Source organism: Hylobates moloch, unplaced genomic scaffold (genome assembly GCF_009828535.3).
Source record: "Hylobates moloch isolate HMO894 unplaced genomic scaffold, HMol_V3 SCAFFOLD_5, whole genome shotgun sequence".
Taxonomy (NCBI): Eukaryota; Metazoa; Chordata; class Mammalia; order Primates; family Hylobatidae; genus Hylobates; species Hylobates moloch.
The window spans coordinates 102,165,912-102,187,308 of NW_026652280.1; the positions used below are offsets into that span (position 1 = coordinate 102,165,912).

At 38.4% G+C, this 21,397-nt stretch overlaps 2 protein-coding genes across 3 annotated transcripts; both read left to right on the forward strand.

The window, feature by feature from the left end:
* Nucleotides 1-2,809: 2,809 nt before the first annotated feature.
* LOC116469405 (small proline-rich protein 2A-like) lies at nucleotides 2,810-4,201 on the forward strand. The gene is made up of 2 exons (XM_032154577.1): nucleotides 2,810-2,851; nucleotides 3,571-4,201. The coding sequence occupies exon 2, from the start codon at nucleotides 3,590-3,592 to the stop codon at nucleotides 3,806-3,808; it is 219 nt and encodes a 72-aa protein (XP_032010468.1). The 5' UTR covers nucleotides 2,810-2,851; nucleotides 3,571-3,589; the 3' UTR covers nucleotides 3,809-4,201.
* A 14,990-nt stretch (nucleotides 4,202-19,191) lies between these two features.
* Nucleotides 19,192-20,580, forward strand: LOC116469406 (small proline-rich protein 2B). 2 transcript variants are annotated; one of them, XM_058439555.1, is made up of 2 exons: nucleotides 19,192-19,240; nucleotides 19,947-20,580. In XM_058439555.1, exon 2 carries the CDS (start codon nucleotides 19,966-19,968, stop codon nucleotides 20,182-20,184), a length of 219 nt encoding a protein of 72 aa, XP_058295538.1. In that variant the 5' UTR covers nucleotides 19,192-19,240; nucleotides 19,947-19,965; the 3' UTR covers nucleotides 20,185-20,580. The 2 variants fall into 2 exon arrangements, with proteins under 2 accessions (XP_058295538.1, XP_032010469.1); XM_032154578.2 differs by having other exon boundaries at nucleotides 19,192-19,234.
* Nucleotides 20,581-21,397: the final 817 nt, after the last annotated feature.

Sequence of the window (21,397 nt, forward strand, 5' to 3'; positions counted from 1 at the left end):
CCAGCCAAATATAATCACATTTAATATGTTGTTTTATGTTTCCCATCTTTTAATAAATGCGTTAATGAAAATGTTATTGTGCTTTACATAAATTTTTAGTATAATTTGAATATCTTAAATAATATTACATAATCTCCCAAAACATTCTTCTTAATTACTTTCAGAATTCTACCGTATGTTTATCTGATTCATCGAATTATGGAAGGACAATGGAGACTAAGCCTTCTATTCAGAAATAAAAGCAGAAGGCAGATATGCATGGGGACTCGCAATTACCATTTCTCTTAACATATCAAGAATATTTTACTACAATTCCTGTTTCTTTATTTTTTTCATATTTTATTTTAAATCTTCATTTGCCAGCACTATTTTGTATAGTAGAATGTATCATAGTAAAATGTGAGATAAAATGTTGAATCAAATATTAGACCAAATAAATTTTTTGTTCTTTCCTATCATTTTTATGAACTAATAATTCGTATTTAATGATCCCTTAGAAAATTAGGAAGTAGAAATAATAGGAATGAACCTAAGGCTATCAGACTCTTAAGAAACATAAAGCTAAGCTCTTTAGACATGAAGATAGATGACAGATAAAGACCCATGGAGTGTGTGTGTGTGTGTGTGTGTTTGTGTGTGTGTGTGTGTGTCTGTGTGTGTGTGAAGTATGCCTCGCTCCATGTATCAGGGCCTGGATGTCCTAACTTGGGGAAGCCGTGACTGTTAGCTGCCCCTCTTCATATTGTGGCCGTTCTTCATGTGGCTGGTCTGTGTGGAACTCTGAGTTTCAAGTTCACCACCTCAACTTGTAAAGTGAGCCCGTCTGAGATGCGGGGGGCACTAGGGCTGCTGCCATTCTAGTGCCTGCACTGGTGTGATAAGCCTCCTGTTTGAGTGGGGTATTCTCAGAAGGGGAGTCTCAGGGTGTGACTCAAACTGTGTTATCTCACACAGTGATCTCATTTGGCAGCAAATTCTTCAATTTTGCATAGCACAAATCAGATATTTCTTTAAGGATTTGTGTTTTAGATGTGATGTCAGGCTGTTGGGGAGTAGTAGGGGACCTATTGAGTAAAGGCCCTTTACTTTGCCCAGTGAAGTGCTTGGCATGTGTAATAGTCTATAGGAAACATTTGGTGAGAACACCATTTGTAAACATCTGGCCTCAAGGTTCTGATGTGATGGCTCTATTTCTGTAGTGTCCTGGCCAGTGATGATCTTAGCCAAAAGCCCTCCCTTACTGACAGGAGAAATAGCAGTTCTGGGTACCTAACCTGGTTAACTGAGGGATGTGATGCTGGGTTGATTCAACACTTGTTCTTCTTGGAGCATAGCTGGTGACTGCTCTAATGATTTTGAGTCTTTCCTCTTCCTCATTCCCCTTTCTTCTTATCTACTTACAAAATCACATTCTTGGAAAGCTTCCTGATTAATGGTCCAGGTAAGGAAGCTCTAGCAATATCACTTTGAATGCTTAATATACAATATTTAGAAAGCCTTACTGATTACAAGAAAAGTTTTAAAAAGATGTGAAAGAACAATCACTAAATGCATGGACAACATATGTGTTAAGTGAACAATATGTACCAAAATGGACAGATGAGTGGTGTACATTGGGGTGTGAGTCGATAATCCAGCAGGTTGTGGGACTAGAGGGTCTATGGAAAAGACAAAGGAAGAACACACAAACCAATTTTAAAACGCTGCCTTTCAAACACCTAAAACCTGTTTGGAAATAGAGAGCAAGAATACATATTGGATTATACTTAGTTTTTATTTTCCCCTAGATTTCAGACTTTAAGTGCTCTGAACTTCTGCACTCTGCAAACCCACTTCTAATTATTTACATATGATAATGTGAGTCTACACAGCTTGTCCTCGATAGGATGTTCACAGGGAACCATATAGGCATGGTTCAATACATAGATTGTGAGTGAATGCTTGTAACTTTGGTTCCATTCTCTCTATTTCCTTAAGGTCGTGTCCAAGAGTACATTTTTATAAATAAAAAGTTATAGTACACATCCTTAAGGGCAGCAAGTAGAAAACGTGCTGGGGAGACTCGATCTCACTTTGGAATCTATCCTGGGAGACAAATGCCTCTACAAATGGATTGGAGAAGACAGTTTTAAAAAGGAAGATAGTATAGGTAAAATCTGGGGTTTTATGAGAGAAAGAAAGAGGTAGAAGAAAAAATTTCAAGCTGGAACAGGGTCATCAGGTGGCACAATGCAGTCAACGCCTGCAAACCCAGAGGTAAGTATTATTGTCCCTGTTTACAGTTCTGTGGAGGAGAGGTGACTTGCCTGTGGTCATACAACAGAGCAAAGAAAAGGCTTGGGCTAGAACTCAGGCCGTTGTTAGGTCTCTCCTTCCTCCTAGCACACTGGCAAATTGCACGAGGAAAGTAGAGGTAGAGTTGAGTTCATGTACAACAATAAGGCATTCAGATAAAGTGATCAGGGCAGAAGTTTTATGATTTAGGGAAGGTGTAAGACAGGAAAACATCTTTGTTCCCAATTAAGAAAGATCCCTTGACCACCAGTTAGAGATTCCCCCAAGTCTCTCTTTGCCATAAGTCACTGAAACTGAGATCCAAGGCAGGGCCTCTGTGAGTCAGGAGCGCTTAACCCAGTGGAGAGATTTCAGAACAGGATATTTCCTATTTTGAGTATCCTGCTCATGCCAGTCATGGATAAATTTGCATTTGGCTTAAGAAATTACTGGATCAGCATTGTTTTGGGTAGTTTCATTTCCTGCTGGGTGGGGTAGCAGGCTCTATAAAGAGATACTCTGCTGCACGACTCTTAAACCCCTGGTACCTGAGCACCGATCTGCCTTGGAGAACCTGGTGAGTCGGCTTCCTTGAGTTCCTCTGTTCTTTGTGCCCTAAACTGTTGAGTTTAATCTGAATATGGCAAGTTTGGTGGATCCAATCCTATGAACATTGACTTGATGCTACTTAGTGGATGAAAATTTAGGATTAGAGCACAATTATATGCTATTTTAGCTTTCTTTTGTTATACAGGTAGGTATCCATATGGACAGAGAAGTTAAGGGGTAACCTTTCATATGAAGAAGAAAAAAGAAGAAAGTATTTTTTTTCTTTATTCTCTGTCTTTCTAATGTCCTTTACAAAGGTTTGTGTCTTAGCAGGTATGAGAGACTACAATTCTCCCTGAGCAGCCCTTTGCTCTATGCCCAAGTCAGCCCACCTGGACTTTATAACAGATAATGATGATAGGAATAGCCTATTAGATTGCCCAGGGTGTCTGAACTTGTGACTGCCTTTCTTGAATTGGTTACTTTCAGGGAAATAACATGCTTGATTCTTTATAACAGAGATAACTTATTTGGAAAAATTGTATGAGAAAGCACAGGATTTCCTAGGGACAATGAAGCAATTTGTTAAAGTGGAAGCGAGAAACCAGAAAGTCTTGAAAAAGGAATTAAGAGTTTAAATAATTTCTTGGAGATTGGAGAAATAATATTCCATGGTATTACATAAGCTTTGGCTGTTCTCTCTGGAGGATTCCCTTCCTGTGAACACTGTCATATCATTTCTTTCAGATCCTGAGACTCCAGCAGGATGTCTTATCGACAGCAGCAGTGCAAGCAGCCCTGCCAGCCACCTCCTGTATGCCCCACGCCAAAGTGCCCAGAGCCATGTCCACCCCCGAAATGCCCTGAGCCCTGCCCACCACCAAAGTGTCCACAGCCCTGCCCACCTCAGCAGTGCCAGCAGAAATATCCTCCTGTGACACCTTCCCCACCCTGCCAGCAAAAGTATCCACCCAAGAGCAAGTAACAGCTTCAGGATTCATCAGGAGCAAGAAAGGATAAGGATAATTGGCTCACCTCGTCCCACAGCTCCACCTGCATCTTCTCATCAAAGCCTACCATGGATATACAGGGAGCTTCTTTCTCCTTAGCCAGTGATCTGCCCATGATGATCTCTGACAGCAAAAAGTTTCCTTTCTGAGGCTGCCATACTGCCACTGTCCAGGTGGAGCTGAGAAAAGGAAGTCCTCAGCTGTGCCAGCTCCCAGAACTTCAGAAGAAAGAGCAGCAGCTCTCTCCCTGGGAACCATCAGAGAATTCTGTTGATGTGTTCTGTGTCTGTCTGTCACCTGGTCATGAGCTTCTACCACCTTTGCAATTGTCACTTATCTTTCACTCCCTGAATAAAGTATCTATGCATGCATATTTGTGAATGGATCTTTTGTTTCTTTTCAAATCTGCTTTATTAGCAATATTATGTAATCTTTTGGATTTATTTCAATCTTTCTTTGATTCACAGCAGGATCTCACAATTTGGGTCATACCAAAGATTATTTCTGTATCATTTTACACCCCTTTTATTTTCCTTAATTAGCGTTTGATTGATTTGAGGAGGATATTATTCAACTTCTCTGAATTGACAACTTCTCTTTACTGCAAAGTGAGCAAAATAACATTTACATTACAAACTAGTCTAAGGCATAAAATTTGATTACTATCTGATATTTGGTTGGCACAATGCCTGGCACGTAATTAGCTGTCATTTGATAGATTTGTATTCGCAGCAACATATTATCATTGTTTTCACCATCACCATCCTCCTCACCATCAGCATCATCATCATCACTCCCCACTACAACCACTACCATATTTGTTCCAGCAAGAGAGTGGCTTGGGTGTAACTAAAATAGGAAATAAGAAGACTCTCTAATGTTATTTGTATTGATTCATAATACTTGTACACATTTACTGCATACATGTGATTTTTTACATGAATGGAATGTGTAATGATCAAGTCAGGATATCAGGAAATTTAGGGCATTCATCACCTGGAGCATTTATCATTGCTCTTTGTTGGGAACATTTTAATTCTGGCTATTTTGAAGAACACAATACATTGTTGTATACCATAGTCACCTTCCTCTGCTATCAAATATTAAAACTTACTCATTTTACGTATCTATATGTTTTTACTCATTAACCAGTATTTCTTCATTCTCCATCCCCTTGAACACTCTTCCTTGCCTCTGGTATCTCTCATTCTACTCTCTACCTTTATAGATCAACATTTGTAGCTCCTACATATGAGGGAGAACATGCAATATTTGTCTTTCTCTGCTTGATTTATTTTACTTAACATAATGACCTCCAGTTCGATCCGTGTTGCTGCCAATGGCAGGATTTCATTCTTTTTATTACAATGGAATAGTATTTCATTGTGTGTATATACATATTTTCTTTATTCATTCATTCATTAATAGGCACTTAGGTTACACATCTTCTCTATTGTGAACAGTACTGCAATAATCATAGGAGTTCAGGCATTCTTTTTGCATACTGATTTCTTTTCCTTTGGATAGATACACAGCAGCTGAATTGCTGGATTGAATGGTAGTTCTGTTTTTAGTTTTTTGAGAAATCTTACTGTTTTGCATAGCAACTGCACTAATTTACATTCCCACCAAGAGTATACAAGGCTTCTTTTTTCTCTGCACCCTCTCCAGCATAGCTTTTTTTTAACTTTTAAGTTCAGGGGTACATGTGCAGGTTTGTTATATAAGCAAGCTCATGTCGCAGGGTTTAATCGTAGCACCCATTAGTTATTTTTCCTGATTCTCTCCTTCTCCATACCCTGTGGTAGGTGCCAGTGTCTGCTGTTCTCTTTAAGGTGTCCATGTTTTCTCATCCTGCAACTCACACTTATAAGTGAGAACATGCGGTATTTGAATTTCTGTTCCTGCATTAGTTTGCTAAGGATAGTGGCCTCCAGCTCCATCTATGTACCTGTAGTCCATGGTGTATATGTACCATATCTTCTTTATGTAGTGTATCATTGATGGGCACTTAGCTTGATTCCATGTCTTCACTATTATGAGTGGTGCTGCAATGAACATAACACATGCATGTGTCTTTATGATATAGAATGGTTTATAATCCTTTGGGTATATGCCAAGTAATGGGATTGCTGTTTGGAATGTTAGTTCTGTTTTTAGTTCTTTGAGTAATTGCCACACTGTTTTCTTCAATAGTTGATCCAATTTACACTCCTACCAGCAGTGTATAAACATTCCTTTTTCTATACAACCTTGATAGCACATTTTATTTTTGACTTTTTAACAATAGTCATCTGACTGGGGTGAGACTGTCTCTCATTGTGGTTTTGATCTGCATTTCTCTAATGATCAGTGATACTGAGCTTTTTTTTAATATGCTTGTGTACCACACATATGTCTTCTTTTTAAAGTGTCTGTTCCTGTCCATTTCCCACTTTTTAATAGGGCTGTTTTTTTTTTCTTGTGAATTTCTTTAAATTCCTTATAGATGCTAGATATTACACCTTTATAATATGCATAGTTTGCAACAATTTTCTCCCGTTCTATAGGTTGTCTGTTTACTCTTTTGATGGTTTCCTTTGCTTTGCTGAAGCTCTTTAGTTTAATTAGATCCTACTTGCCAGTTTTTGTTTTTGTTGCAATTGCTTTTGGCGTCTTATTCATGAAATCTTTGCCTGCCTCTATGTACAGAATGGTATTGCCTAGGTTGTGTCTCAAAGTTTTTATGGTTATGGGTTCTACATTTAAGTCTTTAATCCATCTTGAGTTGATTTTTGTATATGGTGTAAGGAAGGCATCCAGTTTCAATCTTCTACATATGGCTAGCCAGTTATCCCAGCACCATTTATTAAATAGGGAGTCCTTTCCCCACTATTTGTTTTTGTCACCTTTTTAGGTGATCATATAGTTACAGGTGTGATGCTTTATTTCTGGCTTCCCTATTCTGTTGCATTAGTGTGTGTCTGTTTTTGTACCAGTACCATACTGTTTTGGTTACTGTAGACTTTTGGTATAGTTTGAAATCAGGTAGTGTGATGTGTCTAGATTTTTTCTTTTTGCTTAGGGATTGCCTTGGCTATTTGGGCTCATTTTTGGTTCCATATGAATTTTAGGATAGGTTTTTTCTAGTTCTGTGAAGAATGCCTTTGGTGGTTTGATAGGAATCACATTGAATCTGTAAATTGGGCAATATGGTCATCTTAATGACATTGATTCTTCCTATTTATGAGCACGGAATGTGCTCCCTACATTCGTGTCATCTCTGATGTTGTTCAGCAATGTTTTGTAGCTTTCCATGTAGAGATCTTTCACCTCCCTGGTTAGCTGTATTCCTAGGTATTTTATTCTTTTTGCCACTGTTGTGAATGGGATTGTGTTTGTTAATTGGCTCTTGGCTTGTCTTTTGTTGGTGTATAGGAGTGCTAGTAATTTTTGTGCATTGATTTTGAATCCTGAAACATTGCTGAAGTTGTTTATCAGCTGAAAGAGCTTTTGTTTCGAGACTATGGGTTTTTTTTTTTTTTTTTTAGATATAGAATCATGTTGTGTGCAAACACAATAGTTTGACTTTCTGTCTTCCTATTTTGATGCCCTTTCTCTCTTTATCTTCCCTGATTGCTGTGTCCAGGACTTCCCATACTATATCGAATAGGAGTGGTGAAAGACAGCATAATTGTCTTGTGTTGGTATTCAAGGTCAATGCTTCCAGCTTTTCACCATTCAGTATGATATTGGCTGTGGGTTTTTCACAGATGGCTTGTATTATTTTGAGGTAAGTTTCTTTTGTATTTAGTTTATAGAGACTTTTTAACATGAAAGGATGTTGAATTTTATGGATAGCCTTTTCTGCATCTATTGAGACAACCACATGATTTTTGCCTTTAGTTCTGTTTATGTGATGAATTGCATTTATTGATTTGTTTATTGTTGAACCAGCCTTATATCCCAGGGAGAAAGCCAACCTGATGGTGGTGGGTAAGCTTTTTGATGTGCTGCTGGATTTGGTTTGCCACTATTTTGTTGACAATTTTTGCATTGATGTTCATTGAGGATATTGACCTGATGGTGTGTGTGTGTGTGTGTGTGTGTGTGTGTGTGTGTGTGTCCCTGTCAGGTTTTGGTATCAGGATAATGTTGGCCTCATAGAATGAGTTAGGGAGGAGTTCATCCTCCTCAATATTGTGGAATAATTTTAGCAGGAATATTTGTTTAGCAGAAAACAAGAGCAGATACTAGCTCTTGTTTGTATATCTGGTCGAATTCAGCTCTGAGTTTGTTTTGTCCTGGGCTTATTTTCGTTGGTAGGCTATTTATTACTGTTTCAATTTTGGATCTCATTACTGGTCCTTTCAGGGATTCAAATTCTTCCTGGCTCAGGCTTGGGAGGGTGTATGTGTCCAACAATGTATTTGTTTCTTCTAGATTTTCTACCTTTTGTGCATAGAGGTGTTCATAATATTCTCTTATGGTTATTTGTATTTCTCTGGGGTCAGTGGTAATATCTCCTTTGTCATTTCTAAATGTGTTTACCTAGATTTTCTCTCCTTTCCTCTTTATTAGTCTAGTTAGCAGTCTGTTTATTTCATTAATTTAAAAAACCCACCTCCTGGATTTGTTGATCTTTTGAATGATTTTTCATGTCTCAGTGTCCTTCTGTTCAGCTCTGATTTTAGGTATTTCTTATTTTCTCCTTGCTTTGGGGTTGGTTTTCTCTTGATTCTCTGGTTCTTTTAGTTGTGATGTCATGTTGCTAAATTGAGACCTTTCTAACTTTTTGATGTCAGCATTTTGTGCTATAAATTTCTCTCTTAACACTGCTTTAGCTGTGTTCCAGAGATCCTGGTATGTTGTATCTTTATTCTCATTAGTTTCAAAGATCTTCTTGATTATGGTCTAGTGAAATATGTGGATTTGATCCTGTCATCATGAATTTAGCTGGTTATTTTGCAAACTTATGTATGTGGTTGCTTTATGGCATCACTGTTCTGTGTACTTAAGTGTGTTTTTTGTAGTGGCTGATAATAGTCTTTCCTTTTATATTTCGTTCTTCCTTCAGGAGCTCTAGTAAGGTAGGTCTTATGGTAACATATTCCTTCAGTATTTGCTTGTCTGAAAAATATCTTATTTCTCCTTCACTTTTGAAGTTTAGTTTGGCTAGAATTGAAATTCTAGGTTGGAATTTCCTTTCTTTAAGTATGTTGAATACTGGCTCCCAATCTTCTGGCTTGTGTAATTTCTGCTGAGAGGTCTGCTGTTAAGTCTGCTAGGTTTCCCTATGTAGGTGATGTGACCTTTCTTTCATTTGACCATGAAAAATCTGATGATTATGTATCTTGGGGATGATGTTCTTCTGTAGTATCTTACTAGGGTTCTTTGCATTTTCTGAATTTTATGTCTGTCTGTCTAGCTAGGTTGGGGAAGTTCTCATGGATGATATCCTGAAATATGTTTTCAAGCTGATTACACTCTCCTTATCTCTTTCAGGGACACCAATGAGTCACAGATTTTGTTTCTTTAGAAAATAGCATTTTTTGAGGTTTTGTTCATTTCTTTTAATTCTTTTTTCTCTATTCTTGGCTGACTGTCTTATTTCAAAAACTAGTCTTTGAACCCTGGGATTCTTTTCTCTGCTTGATCTACTCTATTACTAATACTCGTGATTGCATTAGAACATAACCTACCTGATAGAGCTGAGAAACACTCTACAAAATGTATAGTTTCTAGTGTGTTTCTCAGTTCTATCAGGTCAGTTATGTTCTTTTCTATACTGGCTATTTTCTGTCAGCTCCTGCGTTGTTATATGGTGATTCTCAGCATTTTTGGATTGGGTTTCAGAACACTCCTGCATCTTACTGATCTTCCTTCCTATCCATATTTTGAATTCCATTTCTAGCATTTCGGCCATCTCAGCCCAGTTCTGAACCCTGGCTGGAGAGGTCGTGTGGTCATTTGGAGGAAAGAAGGCACTCTGGCATTTTGAGTTTTCAGAGTTCTTGCATTGCTTCTTTCTTATCTTTGTGTCTTATATTCCTTCAATATTTGAAGTTGGTGATGTTTGGATGGGTTTTATTTTTTTAATCTCATTTGATAGCCTTGAGGTTTTGATTGTGGTGTAAGGTCAATTCAGATGACTGGCTTCATTTGTGAAAGATTTTAGGGTCCCAATACTCAGCTCCCAACCCCTGGACTGCATGCCGTAACTCTGGGGGAACTATATCAGGCTTGACTTTGTTCTTTGGCTCCCCCAGGTTAGGAATCCATTGTGGTTTGGAGGCTGAGGTGTTCCCTGATCCCTGGTCACTACACGGTGATGAGTGGTGTCAGCCAGAGTGTTTTGTAGTGTGGTAGCAGCGGGGTCCATTCTTTTTTGTATGTGCCAGGAGCAGTGGCAGCATGGCAAGGTGCATACTTTTAGGCTGGAGCAGGGTTCTTGCAGGTGCTAGGCTACTTGCCTCTGTGGGGACATTCACCACAGTGGTGGAGGCAATGTTCCTTGGCAGGGTACAGGGTCCCTGCTGGCGACTGTGTGTGTGTGGTGACACTTGTAGTGTTGTTGGTGTGTGGATGGGGTGCTGGCTTGTGCAGGTCTGTGTGCTTTCTCTCTGTGCCATGGGCAGGGGTGGTTGTTTGGGGTGCAGGAGTTTCCACTGTCTTCAGTGCCTAGTTTCACTCCCATGGCAGTGTTGGCACAAGGGTATACACTGGCATGGGCGGTGCACTGGCAGGAGTGGGGCTTCCTGGATCTGTGCTTGCCATGGCTCTGTGACTGCAGTGGTCATTGCCAGAGATAATGGGCTGACCGTACTCTCGCTGCAGCAGTGGCAGGGCAGGATGCACACACTCACATGTACTGGTGAGGAGAGGAAAGCAAAACTCATTCATGCACACACATGCCAGCAAAGTGACATGAAGTGTTGCTCCGGGCCCAGGGGAAGCTGCAGTGTGTGGAGTGAGCAGATGGGCTGGTAGGTGACTGTGGGTGGCTGCCCCGCTGGAGTTCTCCACTTGTCAGCTGTTATCTGCCAGCACAGAGGCTATGATGTGGGTCCCAAGGTCACCCAAGTTTGCCCTGCAAGCAGGTACAGCCAGGCTGGCATCCCAGGAGAGACCAGCTGACCAGGGGGTGCTCAGGTCAGACTGGCCCCATCTGAAGGGCAAAATTGCCCTGCACAGTTCAGGTCCAACAGTTCCCCAAAGGCTAAAGTCTCCTATGCGAGCAAGTTGAGCCCAGGGAGATGGCCATCCCCGGCCCTGCTCCATTACAGACACTCCCCTACCAAACCCTTTAGGCTCCACATCAGCTGGCATGCTGCCCCTGTCACTTCCCTAAGCAGCTCTCCCTGCCAACGGAGCGTCCCTGGTGATTAAGGGGGTCTCTCCCTGCCGGGATTCCAGAGGCCCATGGCGAGAGTGGGTTGTTCCCTGTTGGTTCAACTCAGCTGTTCCCCTGGAGTCACTGGAGGCCAGGAACCAGTCTTGGTGTGTAGCGTCCCTGTGCAGAGCTCCCACCTTTCTCTCTTTTCAGCCTAGCTTCTGGATCTTCTCTTCATTCACTCTCAGTGCCTTCCTTCTAAATATCTGTTAGAAGTGCACCTGTCATCTCGGTCCCTTAGTGGCAGCTGTTCTACCTGGCTGCATCCAGTTGGCCATCTTCCCCAGGGCCACAGGAATGATCTGGTATGCTAAATGTTTTTGAGGCTTTTTTGTATCAATATTCATGAGGAATATTGGTTTGTAGTTTTCATTTCTTGTAGTGTCTTTGTCTGGCTTTTGTATCTGGGTATTCGCGGGCCTCATGGAACAAGACAGGAAGTAGTCCCTATTTTCAGCTTTCTTTTTTGAAAGATTTTGAAAAGGATTGGCATATACTTCTCCAGTAAATCCTTCTGGGTCAACACTTTTCTTTCTTGTGAGATTTTAGATTAATGATTCAATTTTTTTACTTATTACATATCTTTTCAAGCTTTCTATTTCTTCATGATTTGGTTTGGTGGATAGTGTATATCTAAGAGTTTGTTCAACTGGTTATCTGATAAACTGACAGAATTGTTCATAGTTTCTGCTTAAAATTTTTTTATTTTTGTAAAATCAGTAGTAATGTCCTCAATTTCTTTTAGATTTTAGCTATTTGAATGTTATATTGTATTTTTTCCCTGTAGTTAGTCTGTCTAAAGATTTTTCAATTTTATTGACCTTTTCAAAGAAATAAAACTTAATTTTATCGATTTTTCTCTATGGTTTGCTTGTACTTTATTAGTATCTCTAGTCTAGGCTCGTATTTACTTTTCTGGGGTTTAGTGTACTTTAGTTTTTGTAGTTTCCTAAGCTGTAACATGAGGTTATTGATCTGAGATATTTTTCTGTCATTAAAAATGTATGTGGGCCAGGCGCAGTGGCTCATGCCTATAATCCCAGCACTTTGGGAGGCTGAGACGTGTGGATCACAAAGTCAGGAGATTGAGACCATCCTGGCTAACATGGTGAAACCCTGTCTCTGCTAAAAATACAAAAAAATTAGCCAGGCGTAGTGACGGGCACCTGTAGTCCCAGCTACTCTGGAGGCTGAGGCAGGAGAATGGCGTGAACCCGGGAGGCAAAACTTGCAGTGAGCCAAGATCGCTCCACTGCACTCCAGCCTGGGCGACAGAGCAAGACTCCGTCTCAAAAAAAAAAAAAAAATGTGGTTCTGGCTATAAATTTCCCCGTTAGCACTGCTTTTGCTGTAGACCATAAGTTTTGGTTTGATGTGTTTTGTTGTCAGTAGTCCCAAGCGATTTCTAATTTTCTTTGTGATTTCTTTTTTGACCTGTTGGTCGTTTAAGAGTTTGTTGTTTAATTTCCACAAATTTGTGAAATTTCCAGTTTTAATTGGGTTATAGGTTTTTAATTTTATTTTATTGTTATTGGAAAAGTACTTTGTATGATTTTTGTCTTTTAAAATATATTAACTTGTTTTCTAGCCTAATATGTGGTCTATCCTGGAGAGTGTTCTTCCATGTTCTCTTGAGAAAACTGTAAGGAATATCCTGTTCCTTTTGGTTGGGGTATTCTATATTTGTCTGTTTGTTCCAATTGGCTTATATATTTAAGTCCTCTATTGTTTTTAAGTTCTATCATTCTTTCCATTTTTGAGAGGGAAGTATTCAAGTTTTCAACATTTCTTTTAGACCTATTAATTTCTTCTTTTAATTTATTTCACTGTATCTTTTTATATTTTGGAGTTCTGATGTACAGTAAGTGTATGTTTGTAACTCCTATAATTTCTTGGAGAATAAATCTCTTTATCTTTGTAGTATTTTATAACAGTTCTCAACTTAAAGTTAGTGATGTCTAGTGTTAGTGTAGCCACGTCTGGTCTCTTTTGGCAATTTACATGAAATATCTTTTTCTTTAGTGTTACTTTCACCTCCTTTGTGTCTTTAGCTGTAAAGTCAGTCTCTTTTAAACAGCAAACAGTTGAAATTTTTTTTCTTTTTGATTCAGTTCTCCAGTTTGTGTTGTTGGGGAGAGTTTTATTCATTCACATTTAAAGTACTTACTGATAAGGGAGGTCTTCTTTCTGCATTTACTCTTTTCTGTATATTGTTTGTCTTTCAACACTTTCTGATTTATGATTTTTTTGTACTGAAACTATTTTATTGCCTTTTTTCTTTTGTGTATACTTGAAAATATTTATTATGTGATTTCAATTGGGATTATGTATAATATTCTAAAGTTATAGTAATTTAATTTGAATTAACACTATGTAACTGCAATAGCATAGAAAAGTTGACTCATACCCAGCTGGCCAACATGCCGAAACCCTGTCTCTACTAAAAATACAAAAATTAGCTGGGCGTGGTGGCACGCGTCTGCCTGTAATTTCTGAGGCATGAGAATCGCTTGAAACCAGGAAGCAGGGGTTGCAGTGAGCCAAGATCATGCCACAGCATTTCAGCCTGGGTGACGGAGTGAGACTCTGTCTCAAAAAATAAAAAAAAAAAGAAAAATAAAAAAAAGAAAAGTTGACTCATACAATCCTATCCTCTTTTATGTTGAGTTCACAAATTATATCTTTATACATTGTGTGTTCACTAACACAGATTTGTAATTATTTTGTACACATTTGCATTTTAAATATTGTAGGAAATAAGAAGTGGAGTTACAAGCTAAAATTACAATAATGCTGGCTTTTATGTACCTGTGTACATTTACCAGAGATTTTTGTGTTCTCATACAGTTTCAAATTTCTCTCCAGCATTTTATTCAACCTCAGAGGCTCTCTTTATCATTTCTCATACAGAAAATCTAGGGGCAATGAACTGCCTTAAGTTTTGATTTCTAAGAACGTTATAATTTTGCCATCATTTTTAAGGATAAATTTGCCAGCTGTAGAATTCTAGGTTGAAAGAATTCTAGGTTTTCTTCATTTTCAATATATCATCCCACTGCCTCCTGATCCTAAAGACTTTTGGTGAGAATTTGGTCAACTATTTATTAATAATCCCTTAGATATGATGATTCACCTCCCTCTTGCTGTTTTTGATATTATCCCTTTTGATAGTTTAATTATAATGTGTCTCAGTGTGGGTGTCATTGAATTAATTTAACTGGAAGTTTTTTGTGCTTTTTGGATGTGTAATTTTGCATTTTTCAGAATTTGTATAAATGGAATCATACAGTATATAGCCTTTGAGACTATTTTTTACTTATCAGCTTGCATTTTAAATTCAGCCATGTCTTTGTGAGTCTTGATAGGTCATTCCATGTTATCACTGCATAGTATTCCATTGATTGGGTGTGATGTACCACAGTTTATCGATTGAATTATTGAAGGGCATCTTGGTGGATCACAGATCTTGGAGATTATGAATAAAGCTGCTATAATCATTTGAATGCAGGTTATTTTTTGTCAACATATTTTGAAATCTGGTAGATCAATTTTTGAATGTGCTTTTGTTGACTCATATAATAAAATTATGTTTATCTCTTTAGGATTGTGAATTAGTTTTGACTTTTCTCATAATGTTTATATTTTATTTAGCCTTTCTCCCACTTACAGCACAATTCAGGTCTCTTGTCTTATATGTTAGAGTTCAAACAGTTTTTTCTCTCCAAATGTTTTCACAATTTTGTCCATGTTTCTTTGTTTTCCTTTTTAACTTTTTTGGAGGGAAACCACGGCCTATGCATATTCACTATCTTGAAAAGATTCTTACAAAAAGAAGTGTCTGATCCATTCCATTATTTACCACATATCCTTCTCATTCTCATTTTAACACTAAGCATACAGGATTACTTTATATTACTAATAGCTCTTGAAATTATGCTCTTAAATATACTGATCTAACACATAGAGAAAATAAAAGTAGAATATATAGGGTCTATTCACTTTGAGAAGGTTAATGCTGATGAGCTATTCAGTTTCTTATAAGGATTTAGCCTAAAATTTAGGTAATTTGCCACCAGAAGGAATGTGATATTTAAATGAGTGGTTTCTTTATTATCCTAAACAGCTAACTACAGTAACAACCTACTAAATTGGAGGTAACATCATATATTTTTTTCACACAGAATGCTAAATCTCTGTAAATGCTATTTGTTTTTACACATGAACAAATCCATATATTATTATTTATTGTATTTAGATTTATTTTCTTATATTAACTGAATTCAGAGGAAAGTCTTAGAGAGTCCAAACATCAAGGAACAATTAAAGCATCTGGTTTCTATCCTTTGCTCTAAATTTCTGCTTAGGTTAACTCTCATTTTCATCACATAGGATAAGTGTCAAAATCATCCCATCTTATTGTTTCTGCACACTTCATTTAAATCATATATTTGCATTTGCTTTGTCCTAAAAACTTCTGGCACACACTTCAATAAGGTAATATAAAAGATCTTAAAGATGAAGCAAATAACTTTCTCAATCATAAACAACTTGAACTCGATATCTTGCCTCTATCTCTTTCATTAACAATGTGTTACTTTAGCATTTTGAGCACTATCTGTAGCCTGTGCTAAGTACTTTAAATGCAGTCTCTGCTTTAGTTGTTTTCTCATGACAATTAGTGGTAGGTACTATTATTATCACTATGTTCTATTATCGTTACTACCTATCCTACTAATCACCCATTTCTTCCAATTTCATCATATTATGGCCAATTTATGCTTTCTATCTACCTGGCTCTTGAATAGTAGACAAACTCATTTCTGATTTTTTTAACCTAGTATGATCTTCTAATTTTGGTGAACTGTTCCATAGATACATATGGCTATGGAGTGTCTGTGGCTTCTGTGTGTGTATGTCAACGCTATGAGGACAAGGATTATTATTGAGGTTTTCTTCAAGAAAGATTTTAGTAGCGATGTGATCAAATGTAGAGCTATAACAATGAAACAACTGCTACTTACATCCAGCCCCACCTTTAGTGTCGGCCAAAAATGCTGAAAAGAAGGAAGACTGTTTTCTCACTAATTGGACAATGGACAGGCTTGTCTCTTGTCAGCTTTTCAAAGTAGAATTTTAAGATTCCTTACTCAATAATAGGTAACATTGGGAGAATATTTTGAAAAGTAAAACAAGAAAATAAACATCATCTGTAATTATACCAGCTAAATATAATCACATTTAATATGTTGTTTTACTATTTCCTAACTTTTAATAAATATGTTAATGAAAATGTTATCATCCTTTACATAAGTTTTTAGTAAAATTTGAATGTTTTAAATACTATTAAGTAATCTTTCAAAACATCCTTCTTAATTATCTTTAGAATTCTACTGTATGTTTATCTGATACATCAAATTATGGAAAGACAATGGAGACTAAGCCTTCCATTCAGAAATAAAAGCAGAAGGCAGATATGCATGGGGGTTTACAGTTACCATTTCTCTGAGCATAAGAAGAATATTTTGCCATGATTCTTGTTTCTTTATTTGTTTACATATTTAATTTTAAATCTTCATTTGCTAGCACCATTTGGTTTACTGGAATGTATCACAGTAAGATGTGAGATAAAATGTTGAATCAAATATTAGACCAAATAAATTTTTTGTTCTTTCCTGTCATTTTTATGTACTAGTAATTCATAGTTAATGATCCACTAGAAAATCAGGAAGCAGAAGTAATAGGAATGAACCTAAGGCTATCAGACTCTTAAAGAACATAAAGCTAAGCTCTTTAGACATGAAGATAGATGATAAAGACCCATGAGGTATGGTGTGTGTATGTGTGTGTGTGTGTGTGTGTGTGAAGTACGCCTCGCTCCATGTCTCAGGGCCTGGAAGTCCTAACTTGGGGAAACTGTGATGGTTAGCTGTCCCTCTTCATGTTATGGCTGTTCTTCATGTACCTGGTCTGTGAGGAACTCTGAGTTTCCAGTTCTCCACCTCAACTTGTGAAGTGAGCCTGTCTGAGATGCGGGGGGCACTAGGTCTGCTGCCACTCTGGTGCCTGCACTGCTGTGATAAGCGGCCTGTTTGAGTGGGGTGTCCTCAGAAGGGGAGTCTCAGGTTGTGAACCAAACTGTGTTATCTCACACAGTGATCTCATTCGGCAGTGAATTCTTCAATTTTGCATGGCAGAAATCAGACATTTCTCTATGGATTTATGTTTTAGATGTGATGTGAGGCTCTTGGGGAGTAGTGGTGATTTATTGAGTAAAGGACTTTTACTTTGGCTGGTGAAGTGCTTGGCATGTGTGATAGTCCATAGGAAGCATTTGGTGAGAACACCATTTGTAAACACCTGGCCTCAGGGCGCTGACATGATGGCTCTATTTCTGTAGTGTCCTGGCCAGTGGTGATATTGGCCAAAAGCTCTTCCTTACTGACAGGAGCAACAGCTGTTCTGGGTACCTAACCTACTTAACTGAGGGATGTGATGCTGCCTTGATTCAACACTCCTGCCCTTCCTGGAGCACAGCTGGTGACTGCTCTAGTGATTTTGAGTCTTTCCTCTTCCTCATTCCCCTTTCTTCTTATCTACTTACAAAATCACATTCTTGGAAAGCTTCCTGATTAATGGTCCATATAAGGAAGCTGTAGCAACATCACTTTAAATGTTTAATATACAGTACTTAGAAAGGCTCACTGATTGCGGGAAGAGTTTAAAAAAGTTGTGAAAGAACAATCACTGAATGCACTGACAACATATGTGTTAAGTGAACAATATGTATCAAAAAGGACAGATGAGAGGTGTACATTGGGTATGAGTTGATAATCTAGCAATTTGTGGGACTAGAAGGTTTGTGGAAAAGACCAAGGAAGAGCATGCAAACAAATTAAAAAACACTGAGAAACATCTAAAACCTGTTCGGAAATAGAGAGGAAGAATACATATTGGATTACCCTTTGTTTGTATTTTCCCCCAGAGTTAAACTTTAAGTGCTCTTACTTTCCTCGCTCTGCAAACCTACTTCTAATTATTTACATATGATAATGTCTGTGCAGCTTGTTCTCTATAAGATGTTCACAGCACACCATATAGGCATGGTTCCATACATAGATTTTGAGTGAATACTTGTAACTTTAGTTTCCTTCTCTTCATTACCTTTTATAAATAAAAAGGCTGTAGTACACATCTTTGATGGCAGCAAGTAGCAAACGTGCTTGGGGAGACTAGATCTCACTCTCGAATCTGTCCTGGGATGCAAGTGCTTCTACAAATGTGGTGTAGAAGCTACAAATGTGGTGTAGAAGACAGCTTCAAAGAGGAAAGGAATATAGGTAAAAATCTGAGGGTTTATGCGAGAAAGAGGTGGCAAAGAAAATTTCAGTCTTGAACAGGGTCAGCAGATAGCACAGTGTGGTCAGCCTGCAAACCCAGAGGTAAGTAGTATTCTCCCCTGTTTATAATCCCAGGGAGGAGAGGTGACATGCCTGTCCTCATGGAACTTAGCAAAGAAAAAGCTTAGCTCAGGCCTTTGTTAGGTCTCTCCTTCCTTCTAGCACATTGGCCAATTTTACGAGGAAATTAGAGGTAGAGTTGGGTTCACGTACAACAATATGGCATTCAGCTAGAGTGGATCAGGACAGGAAGTTCTATGACTCAGGGGAGGTAAGATAGGAAGGGATCATTGTTCCCAATCAAGAAAGAAAGCCCTTGACAACTGGTTAGAGAATACCCCAATTATCTCTCTGACAAAAGTCACTGAAACTGAGATCTAAGGCAGGTCCTCTGTGAATCATGAACACTTAACTCAGTGGGGAGATCCCAGAACAGGATATTTCCTAGTTTGAAATCCCTTTCATGCCAGGTATGGATACATTTGCATTTTACTTTGGACATTGCTGGACCAGCCCAGTTTTAGGCAGTTCCACTTCCCACGAGGTGGGGCAGCAAGTCCTATAAAGAGGTTCCCTGCTGCACGACTCTTAAACTCCTGGTACTCTAGCACCAATCTGCTTTGGAGAAACTGGTGAGTGTGAGTCCTTGAGTTCCTCGGTTCTTTGTGACCTGAAATAATGAATTTAATCTGAAACAGGCAAGTTTGGTTGATACAATTCTGTAACCATGGGTTTGATGCTGCTTAGTAGATGGAAATTTAGAATTAGAGTACAGTGATATGCTATTTTAGCTTGTTTCTTGTATACAGTTAGGTGTCCATATGGACGGAGAAGTTAATAGGAAAGTTTTGAACTGAAGAAGAAAAAAGAACAAAGTATTTTTTCCCCATGTTTTCCTGGTGTCTTTTTCAAAGGTTTGTGTCTTAATAGGTGCCAGGAGCCTGCAATCCTTCCCAAAGAGCCCTTTGTTCTGTGCTCAAGTCAACCCACTGGGACTTTACTACAGATAATGATAAGAGAAATGGCTTGTGAGATTGCTCATGGTATCTGAACTTGTCACTGCCTTTCCTAAAGATGTTATTTTCACAGAGATAACATGCTTGGTTCATTACTACAGAAATATTTTCTTTGGAAAAATTGTATGAGAAAACACAAGACTCCACAGGGCCAATGAAGCAATCTGCTAAAGTGGAAGGGAGAAACAAAAGAGTCTTGAAAAGGCAGTTAAGAGTTTAAATAATTTCTTGGAGATGGAGCAATAATATTTCAAGGTATTACATAAGCATTGGCTGCTCTTTCTGGAGGATTCCCTTCCCGTGAACACTGTCATATCATTTCTTTCAGATCCTGAGACTCCAGCAGGATGTCTTATCAACAGCAGCAGTGCAAGCAGCCCTGCCAGCCACCTCCTGTGTGCCCTACGCCAAAGTGCCCAGAGCCATGTCCACCCCCGAAGTGCCCTGAGCCCTGCCCACCACCAAAGTGTCCACAGCCCTGCCCACCTCAGCAGTGCCAGCAGAAATATCCTCCTGTGACACCTTCCCCACCCTGCCAGCCAAAGTATCCACCCAAGAGCAAGTAACAGCTTCAGGATTCATCAGGAGCAAGAAAGGATAAGGATAATTGGCTCATCTTGTTCCACATCTCCACCTGCATCTTCTCATCAAAGCCTACCATGGATACACAGGGAGCTTCTTTCTCCTTAACCTGTGACCTGCCCATGATGATCTGTGACAGCAAAAAGTTTCCTTTCTGAGGCTGCCATACTGCCACTGTCCAGGTGGAGCTGAGAAAAGGAAGTCCTCAGCTGTGCCAGCTCCCAGAGCTTCAGAAGAAAGAGCAGCAGCTCTCTCCTTGGGAATCATCAGAGAATTCTGTTGATGTGTTCTGTGTTTGTCTGTCACCTGGTCATGAATTTCTACCACCTTTGCAATTGTCACTTATCTTTCACTCCCTGAATAAAGTATCTATGCATATATATTTGTGAATGGATCTTTTGTTTCTTTTAGAATCTGCTTTATTAGTAATATTATATGATTATTTGGATTTCGTTCTACCTTTCTCTGATCCCCAGGACCAGGATTTCACAATTATTGTTATCTGAACTTTGGGCCCTATCAATGATTATTTTTATATCATTTTAAACCCCTTTTATTTTCCTTAATTAGTGTTTGATTGATTTGAAGGACAAGTCAATCAGAATTTTAATCTCTTCGTTGCAAAATGTGGAAAATAATATTTATATCACTAACTTATCTTAGGCATAAAATGGAATTAACATCAGGAATTTGGTTGACACAATTCCTGACATATCATTACTACTCATTTGATAGTAGTCTATTAGCAGCAGTACATCATCATTAAAACAGAACTATGCCATTTGACCCAGCAGTCTCACTATTGGGTATATACCCAAAGGAATATAAATTGTTCTACCATAAAGACACATGCATGTGTATATTTATTGCAGCCGTGTTCACTATAGCAAAGACATAGCATCAACCCAAATGCCCATAAATAGTAGAGTGGATTTTAAAAATGTGATAAATATACACCATGAATTCTACACAGCTATAAAAAAAGAGATCATGTCTGTTGTAGCAACGTGGATCAAACTGGAGGCCTTTATGCTAAGCCAACAAAATCAGAAACAGAAAACCTAATACCACATGTACAGCCATTATGGAAAACAGTATGGAGGCTCCTCAAAAGTTAGAAATAGAATAATATATGATCTTGCAAACCCACTACAGGGTGTATACCCAAAAAAGATGAAATTAGTATGTCAAAAAGAT